The sequence below is a fragment of the Mandrillus leucophaeus genome, unplaced genomic scaffold (genome assembly GCF_000951045.1).
Source record: "Mandrillus leucophaeus isolate KB7577 unplaced genomic scaffold, Mleu.le_1.0 Scaffold132, whole genome shotgun sequence".
In the NCBI taxonomy this organism is placed as follows: Eukaryota; Metazoa; Chordata; class Mammalia; order Primates; family Cercopithecidae; genus Mandrillus; species Mandrillus leucophaeus.
Genome location: NW_012101277.1, coordinates 545,512 through 565,110, shown reverse-complemented (window position 1 = coordinate 565,110; position 19,599 = coordinate 545,512). Strand labels below are relative to the sequence as shown.

The 19,599-nt window shown below is 37.4% G+C and overlaps 1 protein-coding gene across 1 annotated transcript in view; it reads left to right on the top strand.

Annotated features, from left to right (window-relative positions):
• TBK1 (TANK-binding kinase 1) overlaps nucleotides 1-19,599 on the top strand; it is a 48,572-nt gene that overhangs the window by 12,167 nt on the left and 16,806 nt on the right. The window contains exons 4-8 of the mRNA XM_011972910.1: nucleotides 378-507; nucleotides 2,941-3,122; nucleotides 10,595-10,755; nucleotides 15,908-16,018; nucleotides 17,685-17,864. Of these exons, the coding sequence (XP_011828300.1) occupies nucleotides 378-507; nucleotides 2,941-3,122; nucleotides 10,595-10,755; nucleotides 15,908-16,018; nucleotides 17,685-17,864 (764 nt within the window). The remainder of the gene's footprint in view (nucleotides 1-377; nucleotides 508-2,940; nucleotides 3,123-10,594; nucleotides 10,756-15,907; nucleotides 16,019-17,684; nucleotides 17,865-19,599) is intronic.

Here is a 19,599-nt window from a genome sequence, read left to right as displayed (position 1 = left end):
TCAAGTGATTCTCCTGCCTCAGCCTCCTGAGTAGCTGGGACTAGAGGCGTGTGCCACCACACTCAGCTAATTTTTGTATTTTTAGTAGAGATGGGGTTTCAGCATGTTGGCCAGGATGGTCTCAATCTCTTGACCTCGTGGTCCGCCCACCTCAGCCTCCCAAAGTGCTAGGATTACAGGCGTTAGCCACCACGCCTGGCTGGAAGATGTTAATTCTTATATGTGTATGGTCAACAGATACTGAATCTCAGGTGAACCTAAGTGCTTTCATCATTGTAACAAATCCTACATTTAAATGAAATCAGATAAGTACTGACATATAATCAAAATTTATTTTTTATGTTGATTCGCAATCAATGATTTTTTTTTTTTTTCAGACAACAACAAGACATAAAGTACTTATTATGGAATTTTGCCCATGTGGGAGTTTATACACTGTTTTAGAAGAGCCTTCTAATGCCTATGGACTACCAGAATCTGAATTCTTAATTGTTTTGCGAGATGTGGGTATGTTTATTTATGTGATTTCATTTATATATAAAATTTAATAACAGAATTTTTTAAAAACATCTTACATTCAAAACTAAAGACCTTTATGCAATGCTTCCTTAGATATGACACCAAAAACACAAATACCAAAAATAAATACATAAATTGGACTTCATCAACATTAAACATTTTTGTGCCTCAAAGGACATCAGGTAAGTGAAAAGACAGCCCATAGAATGAGAAAAAAAATGTTTGTAAATCATACACCTGACAAGGAATTTTTATCCAGACAAGTCAGCAATAAAAAGCCAAATAACCCAGTTTAAAAATGGGCAAAGGATTCGCATAGACATTTCTCCAGAGAGGATACACAAGTGGCTAACAAGTACATAAAAAAGGTTCAACGTTAATTAATCAATTAATAACCAGCATCATTGGTTATTAGGGAAATGCTTATCAAAACCACAATGAAATACCACTTTATACCAATGAAAATGACTAATATCAAAAAGACAAACAGGGCCAACCATGGTGGCTCACGCCTGTAATCCCAGCACTTTGGGAGGCGGAGGCAGGCAGATTGCTTGAGTCCAGGAGTTCAAGATCAGCCTGAGCAACATAGTGAGCCCCCGACTCTACAAAAAATAAAATAAAAAATAGCCAAGCATGGTGGCATGCACCTGTAGTCCCAACTACTCGGGAGGCTGTGGTGGGAGGATAACTTGAGTCCAGGAGATTGAGGCTGCTGTGAGCCATGATTGTACCGCTGCACTTCAGCCTGGGCAACAAAGTAAGACCCTATCTCAAAAAAAAAAAAAATTGAACAACAAGAAGTGTTGGCAAGAATATGGAGAAATTGGAATCCTCATACATTGCTGGTAGGATTGTAAAATGATACAGCCATTCTGGAAAACAGTCTAGAAGTTCCTCAAAAAGTTCAATATAGAATTATTTAACTTTTGACCAAATGACCCAGCAATTCCACTGCTACGTATATACCCCAAAGAATTAACATATCCATATAAAAGCTTGTACTCCAGTGTACTTAGCAGCATTATTCATAATAGCAAAAAATAAAAAATGAAAACAGCCCAAATGTCCCTCAACTGATGAATAGATAAACAAAAATGTGGTATGTCCATACAATGGAATATTATTTGTTTACAAAAAGATACGAAGTAGTTATATATGCTACAACATGGATGAACCTGAAAACATGTTAAGTGAAAGAAGCCAGACGCAATATGATATGATTCCATTTATATGAAATGTCAAGAATAGGCAAATCCATAGAGACAGAAAGCAGATTAGTGGTTGCTGGGGGATCAGGAGAAGATGGAGTTGGGTATGAGATGTCTTTTTGGTGTGACAAAAGTATTCTGAAATTAGTGGTGATGGTTGTACAACTCTGACCATACTAAAATTGACTGAATTGTACACTTTAAAAAGGTGAATGTTGTGTGTGAATTATATCTCAGTGAACCTATTTTTTTTAAAAAATACTGCAATCAAAGGAAATAACATCTTAAAATAAATGAATCAAATATTCGAGGTATGGGGAAAAGTCAAGTGATAAAGAAGGTAAAAGATTGGTGGGAATTCTTGAACTTGACACTGGAAGCAGAGTGATTAGTTAGTTGAGGACACAATGAGAGAGAAACAATATTACTAGTATGCTACAGCCTGTTTAATCAAATAGGAATTATGGATATGATATCTTCCTAAGTATACTGGTAGTTCTGAGTTTTAATAATTATACATTGATACCCCTAAACCTTTTACATATTTTGAATTTGAACATTCATCTATCAGCCGTCAAGCAAATGTATAAAGTTATCACTAAGTGGCAGTGCCTGTCAGTTAGACAAAGTAGCTTAATTTCAGCAAAGTAGACAACTTTGCCCTTAAGAAAAGAGAAAAGAAAATGGGCTTTTTGGAATAGCGTCAAGCATATGAGAATACATGTTTATGGAAACAAGTTTGACACTTTGCTGTTTTTCTGTTTCTTTTTTGCTGTTTTACATATTGAGTCCAGTTTACTTTTTAGGGAATTTTTCTCGCAAGATAAAGAAATATAAAACTGGTGAAAGATTGATATCTTTTTTGGGAATCTTTATTATTTTTATGTTTAAACAGTAACCCACATATATATAACCAAAGTAATTCAAGAAATCATATGCTTAAGACTGTTTTGTTACATTTTCCTGGTAGTACTTAAGAGACACTGGATTCTTCCTTAGACCACATTAATTTTTATCATTCTAAAACTTCTTATAACTAAAGCATAAGATATTATATATGTTTATTTGTTATCTATTCTTTGAGTAAAATTACTTTGAACCAAATTATGGAAAAATTTATATTAAGTTTGAGTGACTATATCAATGAATTTGAGACACGCACACATACACCTAAATACATTATGACTTCTTTTGTTTTATATTGTTGAAGTGGGTGGAATGAATCATCTTCGAGAGAATGGCATAGTGCACCGTGATATCAAGCCAGGAAATATCATGCGTGTTATAGGGGAAGATGGACAGTCTGTGTACAAACTCACAGATTTTGGTGCAGCTAGAGAATTAGAAGATGATGAGCAGTTTGTTTCTCTGTATGGCACAGAAGAATATTTGGTAAGTCATGCATCGCTAATATTTTCATTTAAAGAAGCTTGATATATTGTAATTATAATTGGGTAATTGATCAGCCAATTCGCTATAAAATACCATTTCCTTTTTATGACAAAAATTAAATTTTCTATTCTAATGAATATGTGTAACATGGGAAATTAGGTACTCATTTCCAAGGGTGCAGTTATTTTGCTGTTAAAAATTCTTGGAAGTTTTGTAGCACCCTTAAATTCTTCAGTTTTACTGATGCTATGGATCTGTATCAGAAGGATCCCTTTTTTTGATGAGGAGTCAATATATTACAAGCTTGTTATAATACTGTTTTTTATGTATTCATTATGTTTATGAAACAGATAATTTTATTTGGGGGAGTTTGGTTATTGAATGACTAAAAGGACCATTGTTAGAAACACACACGCACAAAATTCCCCTGAGAAGATCTAACTTGAAATTTTAGAAAGCTAGAAAAGCTCTGTGGTTGAAAAAATTTATGTAGGTGTGTTTTTGTAAAGTCAGTAAATATTTGAAACACTTAAGAAAATATACTTAAAAGTAAATAGTTTTAACATGTAATCAGGAAGTTTAATATATATAGCTCACTAATTGCTCATGGCTCTGGGTTTTGTCTTAAAAGTCATAGAATCTATGACTTTTTTGCATTTGGATTGTGTGGTTGTAGTTTTATAAGATGCAAGATATCTACCACCCCCTGTAGCTTTATTCAGAGTATTCTAAGTGGCATGAACTAAGTGTCTTAAATTGTTATCCTAACTATTGGTAACCCCAAAATGATCTGTAGATATATGTGATGATCTTTTAGATAAGAGTACCTAAGAATGGGTCAGACGCAGTGGCTCATGCCTATAATTCCAACACTTTGGGATGCCGATGATTGCTTCCTCGGCAGGCAAAGGATTGCTTAAGCCCGGGAGTTCAAGACCAGTCTGGGCACAATGACAAGACCCCCATCTCTGCAAAAAATTACAAAGTTAGCCAGGCATGGTGGTACACATCTGTACTCCCAGCTACTCATGAGGCTGAGGCAGAAGGATCCCTTGAGCCCAGAAATTTGAGGCAGCAGTAAGCTGTGATTGCACCACTGCAATCTGGCCTGGGCTACAAAGCGAGACCCTGTCTCTTAATTTTTTTAAAAAAAAGTACCTGACCCAGGCACGGTGACTCATGCCTGTAATCCCAGCACTTTGGGAGGCCGAGGTGAGCAGATCACAAGGTTGGGAGTTTGAGACCAGCCTGGGTACCATGGTGAAACCCCATCTCTACTCAAAATACGAAAATTAGCTGGGTGTGGTGACGTGTGCCTGTAATCCCAGCTACTTTGGGCGGTTGAGGCAGAATTGTTTGAACCTGGACGGTGGAGGTTTCAGTGAGCCGAGATCATGCCACTGCATTCCAGCCTGGGTGACAGAGCAAGACTCTGTCTCAGGGGGAAAAAAAAAAAAAAAAAGGTACCTAAAAATGGATTTTATTCATTCATTGCACAAATATTTATGAAGTGCCTACTATATACCAGATACTGTTCTAGGTGCTCAGACTCTAGATACATGATATTCCTGCTCTTATGGAGCCCACATTCTGGTAGGGAAAAAAGATAATTAACAAGTAAAGTAAATTCAGATCATTAAAGTTTTGCAAAGACAATAAATTAAGGTAGTAAGATAAAGAGTGACTAGCAGGAGAAAGATAGCCTGGGAAAGCCTCCTTTAAGGACTAAATGAACTGACACTGAAATGATAAAAAGAAGCAAGCCAGGCACACTGTTCTGGCTGCTGTGCTGTGGCCATTCCCTGGCCCTGTGAAAGCTACCTCACCCTGCAGTAAAGAAACTCAACCACCAGTCCTCATACTCCTCGGCAGTTCCCTCCATCTCTACTTGCTGTGTACTACTGAACCCTACTGCATCGGTCTAGCCTCCTCTCCCCTACGTAGACGTGTGTTGTTGAGGGCCCAAGATGCCTGTGGGGTCCTCTGGCTGTCTGAGTTGTGACGTGTGAGCTGCTTTGTGATGCAGTGGACTCCCTGTCATTGTGGATCTGGAGAATGTGTCATAGAACATAGATGGCAGAGGGAAGTACAGTTGTAATGAATTCACCTTCAAGCTTCCTGAGACTCTTGGCTGGAACAGAGACAGGACTCAGATGTTTCTGGCAAATGGAATCAGGCTTCATATCCTGAATTCTCCATGAGAATGTAAGCGCCACAAAAGCAGGGACTTTCATCTTAGCCTGCCGAGAACACCAAGCAGAGTTAGACAAGAGGAAATCACCTCTTGCCTGCTCCTTTCTCTGTCCTACGTGACATTTGTGCTTTTGCTATTATCCTTTTGTCTCTTCCTGGCCCTCAGCGTGTGACTGAGTCAACGCACATCTTCATTCTCATTTCTCTGTTAGTGGTCTTCTCAGTTATATTTGGCTAGACCATGCTTTCTGCTTCTAGAAGCAACACTGCTGAATTCACACCAGAGCTTTGGTACAAGGCAGCTTCCTGATTCGTTCACTTCCCCAGCTCAGACATTCCCCTTCTCTTTTCTCTTAGAGCAGTGAGCCTCCAATAAATAGCTCAAGGCCATGTTCTCCCAGACTGCCTCCTTTCCAGTAGCAAGCTCGAGCCAGTGTCCTTCAAATTCAATTATTAGATAAAATAACTTCTTCAAAAATTCAATTTCTCTCTCTCTTTCTCTTTCTCTCACCCCGTACTTTTTTTCCCCAACCCCACTTTCTGTAAGAACAGCCTATTTCTTTTTTTTGTTTTTTTTTTTTTTGAGACAGAGTCTCGCTTAGTTGCCCAGGCTGGAGTGCAGTGGCGCGATCTCGGCTCACTGCAAGCTCCGCCTCCCGGGTTCACGCCATTCTCCTGCCTCAGCCTCCCGAGTAGCTGGGACTACAGGCGCCCGCCGCCTCACCCGGCTAATTTTTTGCATTTTTATTAGAGACGGGGTTTCACCGTGTTAGCCAGGATGGTCTCGATCTCCTGAGCTCGTGATCCGCCCGCCTCGGCCTCCCAAAGTGCTGGGATTACAGGCGTGAGCCACCGCGCCCAGCCAGAACAGCCTATTTCTAAAAGCTAGTTCACCAGCCCCAGCTCCTTGTCTCTGGAGCCCACACCTGTCATGGCCAAAGCCACAGTAGATGAGTGCTCAGGACACTGCCATTCCCAGGAGGGCACTGCTTGCCAAGGTTTACTGCTCTAAGAATGTTCTTGTGCTTCAGTCTGGTTCCATCAGGCCCAGAGAAAACAGGAGCTGTAAAGGCCTGGAGACAAGAATGACCTCAGGAGTTGGAGAAACAGAAAATACGGCAGTTTTGCTGGAATTTAGTGAGTAAAGAGGCAAGTGGAAGGAGTTAGAATTGAAGACATAATCAAGGGGCTAGCCAGATCAGATAGGCTAGTAGTTTAAACCCTGTCAGACCAATACCCCCTTTTTATAATAAATATTTTGCAGTGTTCCCTTCAGTATCTTGAAATGAAATTCCTAGATAATATAAATCTGCACACTTAATTAAAATAGCATATCTTAATAATGTAAAGGAAAATATTTTATAATAAAATAATAGATATTTAATATGTAAAAATTTAGAAACAGCTTCATGAGCAAACAAATTAAGTAGTCATACATGCTTGTGCCTATATGTAATACCACTTTGAATACAAGTGCTGTGATAACTCATGTTGTATTAGTGAATCACATCACAAATGGTAATATTGTTATTGACATGATTTTCCAAAGTAGTGAACAATTTTTGGTAAAGTTTCTAACTAAACAAAGTGGATTTAAATATAGTTACATTCTTGGAAAAACTGTGCAAAAATGCTTTGTTATATATAAACTGGAGTTCGAAATAGATTTCTCACCTGTACAAGTATCTGACAGAATATTCCAAAGTCATTCAGACTATATATAGGAGGATCATTTTTCAGAACTGTCACATATGCTGCAGTATGTCCTTCAGTGTCTGGTCTCCGCCTTTTCCAATCATGATAATTACCATAACAAGCAAAGAGCAGTCCTGTACCAGCCTTCATGAGGTTGCTTCCCCAATACCAACTATTAATCTTTCATGTGACCTCCTGGGAACACAGTTTAGCTTTTGCCTCTAAGACTTTTAAATCAAGAAAAGCAAAACATTAAATAAATTAACTCCAAGTCTGTGCTGTACCCTAGGCTGAAATTTAACTCCAATCTATTTATTTCCTATTTCAGAATGGGAAATACTCAAATACAGTGTGCACCAGAAGTTATAAAATGAGATAAATAATAGTCTAAGACTCAGCAGCCTGGCTGTATTCTATGTTTAATTGAAAACCTCCCTTGTTTTGAAGCTCCCAGGAACTACAACCCAGATGTTAAATCCTCTCTCTTTTGTATGTTAAAGTCCAAAGAAAACATTCTTCTACTGTTTTTTGTTTTTGTTGTTGTTGTTATTGTGACAGAGTCTCAATCTGTCACCCAGGCTGGAGTGCAGTGGCACAATCTCAGCTCACTGCAAGCTGTGCCTCCCAGGTTCAGGTGATTCTTATGTGCCAGCCTCCCAGATAGCTGGGGTTACAGGTGCACACCGCAACACCTGGCTAATATTTTTGTATATATATATATGTGTATTTTTGAGACAGAGTCTCTCTGTTGCCCAGGCTGGAGTGTAGTGGTGCCATCTCAGCTCACTGCAACCTCCACCTTCTGGATTCAAGCAATTCTCCTGCCTCAGCTTCCCAAGTAGCTGGGATTACAGGCGTGTGCCACTACCCAGCAAATTTTTGTATTTTTAGTAGAGATGAGGTTTCACCATGTTGGCCAGGCTAGTCTCAAACTCCTGACCTCAAGTGATCCACCCACCTTGACCTCCCAAAGTGCTGGGATTACAGGATGTGAGCCACCACACACTGTCTCTTCTACTGTTTTTAATATAATGGATATTATCTCAGTAATATAATTCTGAAAACCCTGGAGTAGCTTTATCCTTATGCTTTTCTTCCAGATGCAATAGCCCAGGCCCAGTAACACCAAGCCGGTAGCACATCAGGAGAGAGCTAGTGGGCACAAATGTATCAGACCAGCATGTGTCAAGCCACCCCAAGTTAGTCACTCCCAGGGAATAGCTTCCTGCTATACCAATTAGGCTGTATATTATTGCACCTTGTGAGGAGGTCCGTCTTTGTCTCCTTCTAGAATCACTGTGTCTTCTCTTCCCAGGAGGCTTTATATTCCGGAAGGCGTCAGACCTATCCAGGTACTCTTGGCCTCTTCACGACACCATTTACACACTAAGTACCAGCTACTAGGTCAAAGGTTTGGTAGTCGCTTCTTTGGACAAAAATCACTTTATGTGCTGTGCTACAGAACCAGCAGAGCCACTGAGATCCCATATATCTAGTAGGCATATGTTTGGACACTCACTTCAATACCCAGGTCTTATACTTGTTTGCATTCTGATTTCTCTTTAAAATGTATTTCTCGAAAGAGTCTTTTTCCCACCCTCATCTCCAGCCCCCCCACCCCCAACCCCCAGAAATCAGAGATTGATCCTTTGGGAGTAAGATTCACAGACTGCATCATTTAGAAGCCCGTCCCAGCAGCATTTCCTACGCTGGTTCCCAGTTCCCTGGGCTGTAGCTAAATCCCACAATGTCATAAGGAATTGTTTTGGTTCGGGATCATTTAGATGGTAACTCTACTTTGGTCCATAAGTATACTTTTAAGATTTATCTTCCAAAAATCTTCAAGTTGCCAGTGTGTAACTTTCATGAAGGCAGATAGGAGGAGGCCATGCTGTGTGTGACCACTGGTTATTCTCTGCAGAACAAAATGTCCATCAGAATATCTGTTAGGTTCTGTAAGCTCCTAAACAATTTTTTAGAAGCTCCATCTGTTCTTAGTGACTGTGGTATATAGTGCAGAGTGTCCAATCTTTTGGCTTCCCTGGGCCACATTGGAAGAATTTTCTTGGGCCACACATAAAATATGATAGATTTTCTTGGGCCACATATAAAATAATGATAGCTGATGAGCTATAAAAAAAAAATCGCAAAAGACCTCAATGTTTTAAGAAAGTTTATGAATTTGTGTTGGGCCGCATTCAAGGCTGTCCTGGGCTACATGTGGCCCATAGGCTGCGGGTTGGACAAAGTTGGTGTAGTGTCTCCTATATGTAAGGATGTGTGTTGAATGTCAGTAGATCCCCAGTGAACCCAGTTAAGTTAGTCCTCTGAATTGATTCTAGAGAATTTAATTTCATTAAATTAAATACACTTACCCTGACAGATTGCATTTGAGGCATAAGGCAAAGAAATTAAGGCTGCCTGATAGGTTTCGGGTGTGAGCAGCTAGATATGTGGTGGTACTATTTACTTAAAGATTTAGGAGGAAGCAAGTTTAAGTGGGAAGACCAAGAGTCAATTTTGGATATGTTAAGAGTGAGCTGCCTTGTAGACATCAAGAGAACAGTAGGATATATGAATCTGAGGCTCGGGGCCCAAGATAGTTTGGGATGTTAAAGCATACATATGCTATTTAACGCATTAGGTCTAAATGGGAGATGAGGGAGTAAGGCAGTTATAATAAGCATGGACAGCTGTACTGAGAAATTTTGCTGTGGTGGGAAGTAGAGAATTGGGTAATTGTTGAAAGGAGTTTTGTGGTCAATTTAGAGATCTTTTAAAATGGGAGATATTAAAGCATGTTTGTAAGCAGAAAGTAATGAATCAGAACAGAGGGAAACATTGGTGCATTAAATAAGTAGGATAATTACAAGAATTGATTTCTGGAATTGGCGAGATGATATGATGGGCTCTTCAGTACAGATGGAAAAGTTGGCCATGTATAGGCACAGTTCCATTGTGACTGGAAAGGAGGCCTGGAAAACGGACACAGATTGGTCGGGTGCAGTGGCTCACGCCTGTAATCCCAGCACTTTGGAAGGCCAAGGCTCTCAAGGTCCTCAAGGATCACTTGAGGTCAGAAGTTCGAGACCAGCCTGACCAACATGGCAAAACCCCATCTCTACAAAAAATACAAAAATTAGCTAGGTATCATAGCAGGCACTTGTAGTCCCAGCTTCTCAGGAGGCTGAGGCAGGAGCATCGCTTGAACCCAGGAAGCAGAGCTTGCAGTGAGCTGAGATCAAGCCACTGCACTCCACCCCATCTCAAAAAAAAGAGAAAAAAAGAAAACGGACACAGATTCAGGTAGGTTGTATTTGGTAAAGGGCATAAGGGAGTGCTGGTCTGATTCCTTCCATTTCCACATTAAATTATGAAGCAGGGTCATCAAAATTGAGGATCAAAGGAGGTGGTGGTGGAAGTTTGAGGAGGGAGGGGAAGATGTGAAATAGTCTTTTCAGATTGGGAAAGTGAAGTTATTAGGAAAACAAAATAGAATTTCTAAGCATTATTGAGTGTCCATTTGTTTGTATAATGAAATTGGTCACAAGTTCATAGATTTTTCATCTTTTTTTTAATCTTAGCACCCTGATATGTATGAGAGAGCAGTACTAAGAAAAGATCATCAGAAGAAATATGGAGCAACAGTTGATCTTTGGAGCATTGGGGTAACATTTTACCATGCAGCTACTGGATCACTGCCATTTAGACCCTTTGAAGGGCCTCGTAGGAATAAAGAAGTGATGTAAGTGGTTTCCCGATCTAAAAATCAGAGAAGCATTTAAAAAATGATTTCTATCTTGGTTCATCTTATTGTTAGTGGTTTATGCTAATGAAAATTGGTTTAACAATCATTTCTGATATTTTAAGCTACCTGAGTTTTTAAAAAGAATGCAGCCTTATAAAAGTATGCATAATTTTCCATGTTATGTTTAAATATATACTCAGTATAAATGGTATTCAGTCTTTGGCCCATCATTAAAAATGTACTGCTTTCTAGACTTATTTCAGCTCACTGTTTATTTCACTCTGGGTACTCATCAGCACTTTTCTCCCATACAACTGAAAAAAATAATACAGTTCTGTGGAATATTAGAATCATTACCAGATCTAAAACATCAGTCTTACCCTAAAGTGAACTGATTTCTTTTACCATTTAAAAAATAACATTTTGGGCCAGGCATGGTGGCTCACGCCTGTAATCTCAGCACTTTGGGAGGCTGAGGGAGGAGGATCGCTTGAGCCCAGGAGTTCGAGACTAGCCTGAGCAACATGAGGGTTTTGTAGAGACCCTGTCTCTACAAAAAAAATACAAAAATTAGCCAGGGGTGGTGGTATGCTCCCGTAGTCCCAGCTACTCAGGAGGCTGAGGTGGGAGGATCACCTGAGCCCAGGAGATTGAGGCTGCAGTGAACTGTGATTGCACCACTGCACTCCAGCCTGGGCGACAGAGTGAGACCCTGTCTCTAAATAAATAAATGAAAGAAACTTAAAAATAACATTTTGGCAATAATGTAGCATTAAACTTTTTTTTTCCAGTGTTGCAGATTTGGGCCAGACACTTACATATTTTACTAGTATAATGTATATTCATTTATGTATTGTCACAATTTTTTTTTTAATTTCCATTTTTATTTTAGATTCAGAGAGTATGTGTGAAGGTTTGGTTAAGAGGGTATATTGTGTGGTGCTGAGGTTTGGGCTTTTATTGATCCTATCACCCAGATAATGAACATGGTACCAAATAAGAAGTGTTTGGCCCTTGTCTCCCTCGCTCCCTACTTTTGGAGTCCCCATTGTCTATTGTTTCCATCCTTATGTCCATCTTTGATGCATTAAATAAGTGGGATAATTACAAGAATTGATTTCTGGAATTGGCGAGACAATATGATGGGCTCCACGGCACAGATGGAAAAGTTGTGAACCCAAGATTTGGCTCTCACTTATAAGTGAGAACATAACAGTATTTGGTTTTTTATTTCTGCATTAGTTCACTTAGGCTAAAGGTCTCCAGCTGTATCCATGTTGCTGCAAAGGATATGATTTCATTCTTTTTTATGGCTGCATAGTATTCTATGGTGTATATGTGCCACATTTTTGTTATCCAATCTGCCATTGATGGGAACCTAGATTTATTCTATGTGTTTGCTATTGTGAATACTGCTGGGATAAACATACAAGCGCATGTGTCTTTTTAGGTAAAACAATTTATTTTTCTTTGGTTATATACCCAGCAATGGGATTGTTGGGCATGAGATGGTATCTCATTGCGGTTTTGATTTGCATCTCTTTGATGATTCGTGGTTTTTTCATGTTTGTTGGCAGCAGCTTGCATAGTCTTCTTTTGAGGAGAGTGTGTTCATGTCCTTTGCTCACTTTTTAATGAGATTGTTTGTTTTTTTCTTGTTAATTCGTTTAAGTTCCTTGTAGATTCTGGATGTTAGTCCTTTGTCAAATGCATAGTTTACAAATAATTTCTCCCATTCTGTAGGTTATCTGTTTATTCTGTTGAGAGTTCTTTTTGCTGTGCCAAAGCTCTTTAGTTTAATTCTCATTTATCTATTTTTTATTTTGTTGCATTTGATTTTGGGGTCTTCATCATGAATTATTTGCCTAAGACAATGTATAGAAGAGTATGTCCTATATTTTCTTCTAGAATTTTTGTAGTTTGAGGTCTTACACTTAAGTCTTTAATTCATCTTGAGTTAATTTTTGTATATGGTAAGAGGTGGGGGTCTAGTTTTATTTTTCTGCATATGGTTAGCCAGTTTTCCCAGCACCATTTATCAAATAGGGTATCCTTTCCCCATTGTTTATTTTTGTCAACTTTGTCAAAGATATGTTGGTTGTAGATGTGTGGCTTTATTTTAGGAGTCTCTATTCTGTTCCATCAGTCTGTGTATCTTTTTGTACCAATACCATGCTGTTTTGGTTATGGTAGCCCTGCAGTATAGTTTGAAGTCAGCTAATATGATGCCTTCAGCTGTGTTCTTTTTGCTTAAGACTGCCGTGGCTATTCAGGCTCTGTTTTTGTTCCATATGAATTTAGAATAGTTTTTTCTAATTCTGTGAAAAATTACATTAATAATTTGATAGGAATAGCATTGATTCTGTAGATTGCTCTGGGCAGTATGGATATTTTAATGATATTGATTCTTCCAACCCATGAGCATGGAATGCTTTTCCATTTGTTGTGTCATTTATGATTTCTTTCAGCGGTATTAGGTCTTATAGTGATCTTTCAACTCCTCAGTTAAGTGTATTCCTAGGTATTTTTGTGTCTGTGTGTGGCTATGGTAAATGGGATTGCGTTCTTGATTTGGTTCTCAGCTTTATCTGTGTATAGAAATGCTACTGATTGTTGTACATTTATTTTGTGTCCTGAGATTTGGCTGAAATTATTTATCAGGTCTAGGAGTCTTTTGGCGAAATCTTTAGGGTTTTCTAGGTTTAGAATCATATTGTCAGTGAAGAGGGATAATTTGACTACCTCTTTTCCTATTTGAATGCCTTTTATTTTTCTCTTGCCTAATTGCTCTGGCTGGGATTTCTAGTACTATGTTGAGTAGGAGTGGTGAGAGTGGGCATCCTTGTCTTGTCTCAGTTCTTAAGGGGAATTGCCCATTCAGAATGATGTTGGCTATTGATTTGTCATAGATGGCTCTTATTATTTTGAGATATGTTCCTTCTGTGCCTACTTTGTTGAGGTGCATTGCCATAATTATTATGAAATAGTTACTGTGTATAAAGTCATTTTTTGTAAGCCAAGGAAAAGAGAGATGGATTTCTAGATGTGAAATTAATTGTACAAATAATCTATAATTGACCACACTTCTTTTTATTTTAAAAGACATTAGTGAATAATCTTGTTTCATGAGAAAGCCAAACCACATACACATAAAACTGTGATGTGAAGAATATTGAGTTTAGTGAATGGACAACAACTACTGACAGCCTAACCTATCCAACCATTCTTTTAGGTCTTAACATATTTCTCGGACCTTTATATATTTGGCCCTACCTTTTGTTTTGTTTTGTTTTGTTTTGTTTTGTTTTTTTGAGACAGAGTCTCACTCTGTTGCCCAGGCAGGAGTGCAGTGGCCCGATCTCAGCTCACTGCAACCTCCACCTCCCAGGTTCAAGCAATTCTCCTGCCTCAGCCTCCCAAATAGCTGGGATTACAGGTGCCCACCACCATGCCCAGCTATTTTGTACTTTTAGTAGAGATGGGTTTCACCATGTTGCCCAGGCTGGTCTCGAACGCCTGGCCTCAAGTGATCTGCTCCCCACTCCTTGGTCTCCCAAAGTGCTGGCATTATAGGTGTGAGCCACCGCGTCCAGCCTGGCTCTATCTTTTATGAAGCAAACATGACTTTAAGTAATAATCACAACTGTAAAAATATAATTATTTAATCTCTTCTCAAAAAATGGAGGGAGAAGCATGTTTTTCCTTTTGTTGGTTGGAGGAAGTAAAACAAATTCAGATGGTACAATGACTTTTTCTATAACTTGGGTTTTAAATGTTTTCCAGCAAGGACAGTGTACATATTTATGGGAAGAATAACCTATTCAACTGTACTGATGATTTTGGCATAGCATCCTATTGAGCCTTTTTTATGTCATTGCCCTTTTAATGAAATCTCTTCATTAAGAAAAACTGATAATTTGTGTTTTTCTCATTACACATAAATTGTGCCTAACAGTTAATCCTACTTTTCTCATCATAGATAGTATCAGCATTTAAAGCAATGTCAGCATTTCTTGCTGCCCTAAAAATGGTTTAAATAAAAGTGTGTGCTGCTCCCTAATAAAGGAAACATGTGACTCATAAGCAGCTAGGAATACCTGATGATTTTATCTGACACCCTTGTGGGCAGATATACCATTAGAAGAATTCTACTTTATTAGAAACTCAACTTTTTATGAACATTGATGCTAAAGAATGTTCAGAGGTGATTGAAGTACTCAGTAATAATCATTGTTTTACTTCACTAATGAAGGTTGTATTCATCCAACATTATAGTTGTGCTGATTTCTCAGCATCTCATTTGCATGTTATGAATGTAGTTATATGTGGATCTTATCAAAATTAAACTTTTTTAAAACTTGTAAGCATTCCCTTAAGACTTTTGCTATTTATTCTATTTATTTCTCTTTTGCGTTAATCTCACATATGTGCCCTTACTCCTTAGATAGTTCTCACATGAACACACCTTATTTTCCATATTAATTTCCTCTTTGAAAAAATCTCTTAAGGCAGAAATCCTGACTGCCACTGCTGAGGAAGCAGCAAATGGTCTAAATCAGTTGTAGTGGTTTGTTCTATTTTTTTAAAAAATATTGGTTTGCTCAGAGCATATTTAACGTTAAACAAATATGCTTTTTCCAAAATGTGCAAGTGTGTGTTTACCAATGTACAAAGAATCTGATACTGTGCTCTGTATACTATAGTTTTATCTTTTTTGTTTTAAAGAATGCTATTCATTCTGCAGAAACTTTAGTTGTGCCTTTTAATAATATGGGTAAGAGGGATTAGATGCTTTTTTTTTCATGGTCTATAGACATTCTGTGACATAACTTATTTTGTGTTTGCTCGGTTTTTTCAGATGGAAAAATTAATATTTTTGTTGTGAACATCAAGATGCTGTTATAAAGCACTGTGAGATCGCAAATGAAAATTAACTATGGCATATATAAATAACTGTACAACCACTATTGTACTTCAGTCAGTCAGATTCAAAGTATTTTGATTGTTTTATGGATCCTGTGAGCATCAATCACAAAGTTTCATCTAGTAGATAATTGTAGGTGCAATTGAGGAAATACTTTTGCATAGCCCATTAATAAGTCATGCAAAAATCAACTGCTTATTTTATTCTGCTTTTGTTCCTCCCAAGGTATAAAATAATTACAGGAAAGCCTTCTGGTGCAATATCTGGAGTACAGAAGGCAGAAAATGGACCAATTGACTGGAGTGGAGACATGCCTGTTTCTTGCAGTCTTTCTCGGTAAGTGTAGTGTACCTGATTCTCATCTTTTGCACTTAGGTGTTAGAAATCTTTGTTGCCTAAAATACTATTCAAATACTGAAGTGTAGTTTGATTTTATTTTAATTGCTTTGATAAATGATTTTTGTCTTTGCTGCTATACGAATAATTTCCCCAGATCTGCATTAGAACACAGGGCATACATTTTTGAGATTGGTAATCACTGGTCTTGGAATTCTTCCCAGTGTGGGGATCCTGCTCAGGACCTTAGTATCTTTTATAATGACCTCCATATTCATGGATAACAAATAGTGGATTGGATATGAGTAAATTTCTCAACTGGAGTTGTAAAACGCAAACAATGAAGAAATTTAGTATTATCTTCATTTTTAAAAATTCAAATTATTCAAAGGGTGAGAAATAATAGTTTTTTGTACTTTTTAGAATTTCAGATGTTCGTATGGGTCTTTAATGTCTCAGACAGAAATCAAAAAAATTATATTGTCGTTTAAGAATCCTGTTACCCCAAAGAAAGAACTAAGGTAAAAGAAATTAAAAGTAGAAAGTAAATTATTTTCACTCTGGAAATAAAGCCAAGACATGCATCAGTATTTAGTATTTGTGATTACTGAATTAACTTCCATTTTTCCTGACTGAGTATAGTAGTTATATAATACTTAATTGGACACAGGTTATGAGTTACTGGCTTAACACCTATTTTTAGTTGTGGGTGCTTTTTGTATGACTTTAAAGAAATAAATATATAAAACAAGCTAATAAAGTATCACTTATCATTTTATATGTTGGGTTCTGTGAAAATTCATTTAAACCGGGAGTTCCAATGCTGAAATCATTTTCAAAAACCACTGTTGTTAACAGTTTTGTGTGTGTGTTATTTTAAAAAGTTTCCAAAATGAAATTGTCATGCAACTAGATTACTAAGAGAAATTCATTGTGTTGGAGAGCAGAAATTTAATATTATAATTGTGATTTGTGTTAAATTTTGATTTAGGAAATACTCATTTTGGGGATCTCAGGCAAAACTGATAAAATGTAAAGGGCTCAGGAAATGAACACTTGCTGATAAGTAATTAAATTGCCAAAACTCAGAATCAAAAACATCTGATGATCTGAACTGCAGCATATTTCTGGAGGGTGACAGGCTTTATCTATTGAATCAGTCCTTAGCATACCAAGTTACAAATTCTTTGAGAAAAATTGCTTAGATGCCAGAAAGTATATTATATAATTTTTTTTGTTTTAAATAGTAAGAACTTTTAAGTACTACAAATTAGCAGTGAAAACAACTACCAGAAATGTAATGGGGCTTGGCACGGTGGCATACACCTATAATCCCAGCTACTCAGGAAGCTGAGGCAGGATACTTGAGACCCCGAGTTTGAGACTGCAATGCATAAAGCATTTGTGAATAGCTGCTGTACTTCAGCCTGGGCAACATAACAAGACCCCATTTCTAGAAGAGAAAAAGCTATAATCCCTTATTCATTGATGAGTGATATTAAATGAAGGTTATCTAGCTTTCTGAAAAGTTGACAGATTTTGAATTTTTAAAATTAGTCTAATATAGTAATAGTGACAGTTCCTTCGATTTGCTGGTATTATGATTTTTAACCTAGACAGAATATGACATAGTCACTCTTCAAGTAACTTTTCAATACTGTTTTAGGGGTCTTCAGGTTCTACTTACCCCTGTTCTTGCAAACATCCTTGAAGCAGATCAGGAAAAGTGTTGGGGTTTTGACCAGTTTTTTGCAGAAACTAGTGATATACTTCACCGAATGATAATTCATGTTTTTTCGCTACAACAAATGACAGCTCATAAGATTTATGTTCATAGCTATAATACGTAAGTATCTCTTTCTGTTTTCTTCTTAAATCAACATATTCTGTTATATAATATTTTCCTAAGTTAGGAAAAGAAATAGAAAAGATGCCTCAGCTTCACCAAAAACACCCACTTCCCACATAGAAAATTATATTTAAGTGCTTAGTAAATTCCTTTTCACTTATTTTTGGAATAAAAGGATTGATATTCTAAAATGTATAGTTAAATTAGCTTGTTTCTTTAACTGTAAGTTTTACAAAACTACTTTCATTGCTGTGCCTTCTTTCAAGTTACATAATCACATAACCACAAATGGCATCTACCAATAAACGAGCCAGGTTTTACTAAGTGTACTATCCTGCCATGTTTAAAATATCAAAGCCTAAGTCTTCATAGTTTGCATGGTTATTTGCCTGTGATAACCATATGCAGATAATATGGTTATTATTAACCATAATAATGGTTAAAGCACCTGGTGCAGGAGAAATAATCAGTGTTTGTTTTATGTAAACAAAAATACATTACACCCATGTGATTAAAAAAACTGCCCATGTGATACAACTGCATATAACATTTTGGTCAATGATGGACTACATATATGACAGTGGTTCCGTAAGATTGTAATATCATATTTTTACTGTACCTTTTCCATGTTTAGATATGTTCAGATATACAAATACCGTTTCTAATTGTGTTACAGCTGCCTGCAGGATTCAGTACAGTAACATGCTGTACAAGTTTGTAGCCTAGGAGCAGTAGGCTAGATATCAGATAGCCTAGGTGTGTAGAAGGCTATACCATGCAGTTTTCTGTAAATAAACTCTATGATGTTCACACAGTGATGCATTTTTTAGAACTGTCCCCATCATAAGCAAGGCATGACTGTACACGTACATACACTTGCATGTAAAAATGAGTGTATTGGCGTTAATAGCTGGTTGTGATGCTTTGCTGTATGTAGGATGTCACCACTGGGGGAAGCTGGGGGAAGAATATATGGTGTCTCTCTTCATCATTTCTTAGAACTGCATGTGAATCTCCAATGATGTCAAAATGTTTTGTGAAAAGCTCACCCAGTGTGACTATAGTTAATAATAACTTAATTGTACATTTTAAAATAGCTTAAAAAGTACAATTTGATTGTCTGTAGCACAAAAGATAAATGCTTGACTGGATGGATACCTCATTCTCCATGGTGTGATTATTACATATTGCATGTCTGTAACAAAACATCTCATGTACCTCATAAATATATACATTTCCTGTGTACACACAAAAATTAAAAACGGAATTTTTTTAAAAGGTCACACAGTGGAGGCTTGTAGAGCCAAATTACAATATTGTTGCTGAAACATTTCTTTCGATGTCATTGATCTATTCATGGGGAAGCTATCTTTTCCCCTAAAGCATCATTTTGAAAATACCTAGTTTTATTAATTTATTTAACAAACATATAGTCACATAACAAATGCTATTCTTGATTCTTTACGTATTTAAGCCATTTAATCCTCACAACAATTCTGTGAAGTGGGTACTGTTATTGTTTCCATTTTACTGATGAGGAAACAGTGCAGAGGAGTTAAGTCACTTACGGTTATATAAGAAGTTAGTGGAAGAGCTGAGATTTGAACCCAAGTATCTGATTCAAGTCAGTGCTGTAAACCTCTCTGCTATGTTGATTCTCTATTTGAAAATATTAAGAATCTTGGCCAGGCGTGGTGGCTCACACCTGTAATCCCAGTATTTTGGGAGACCG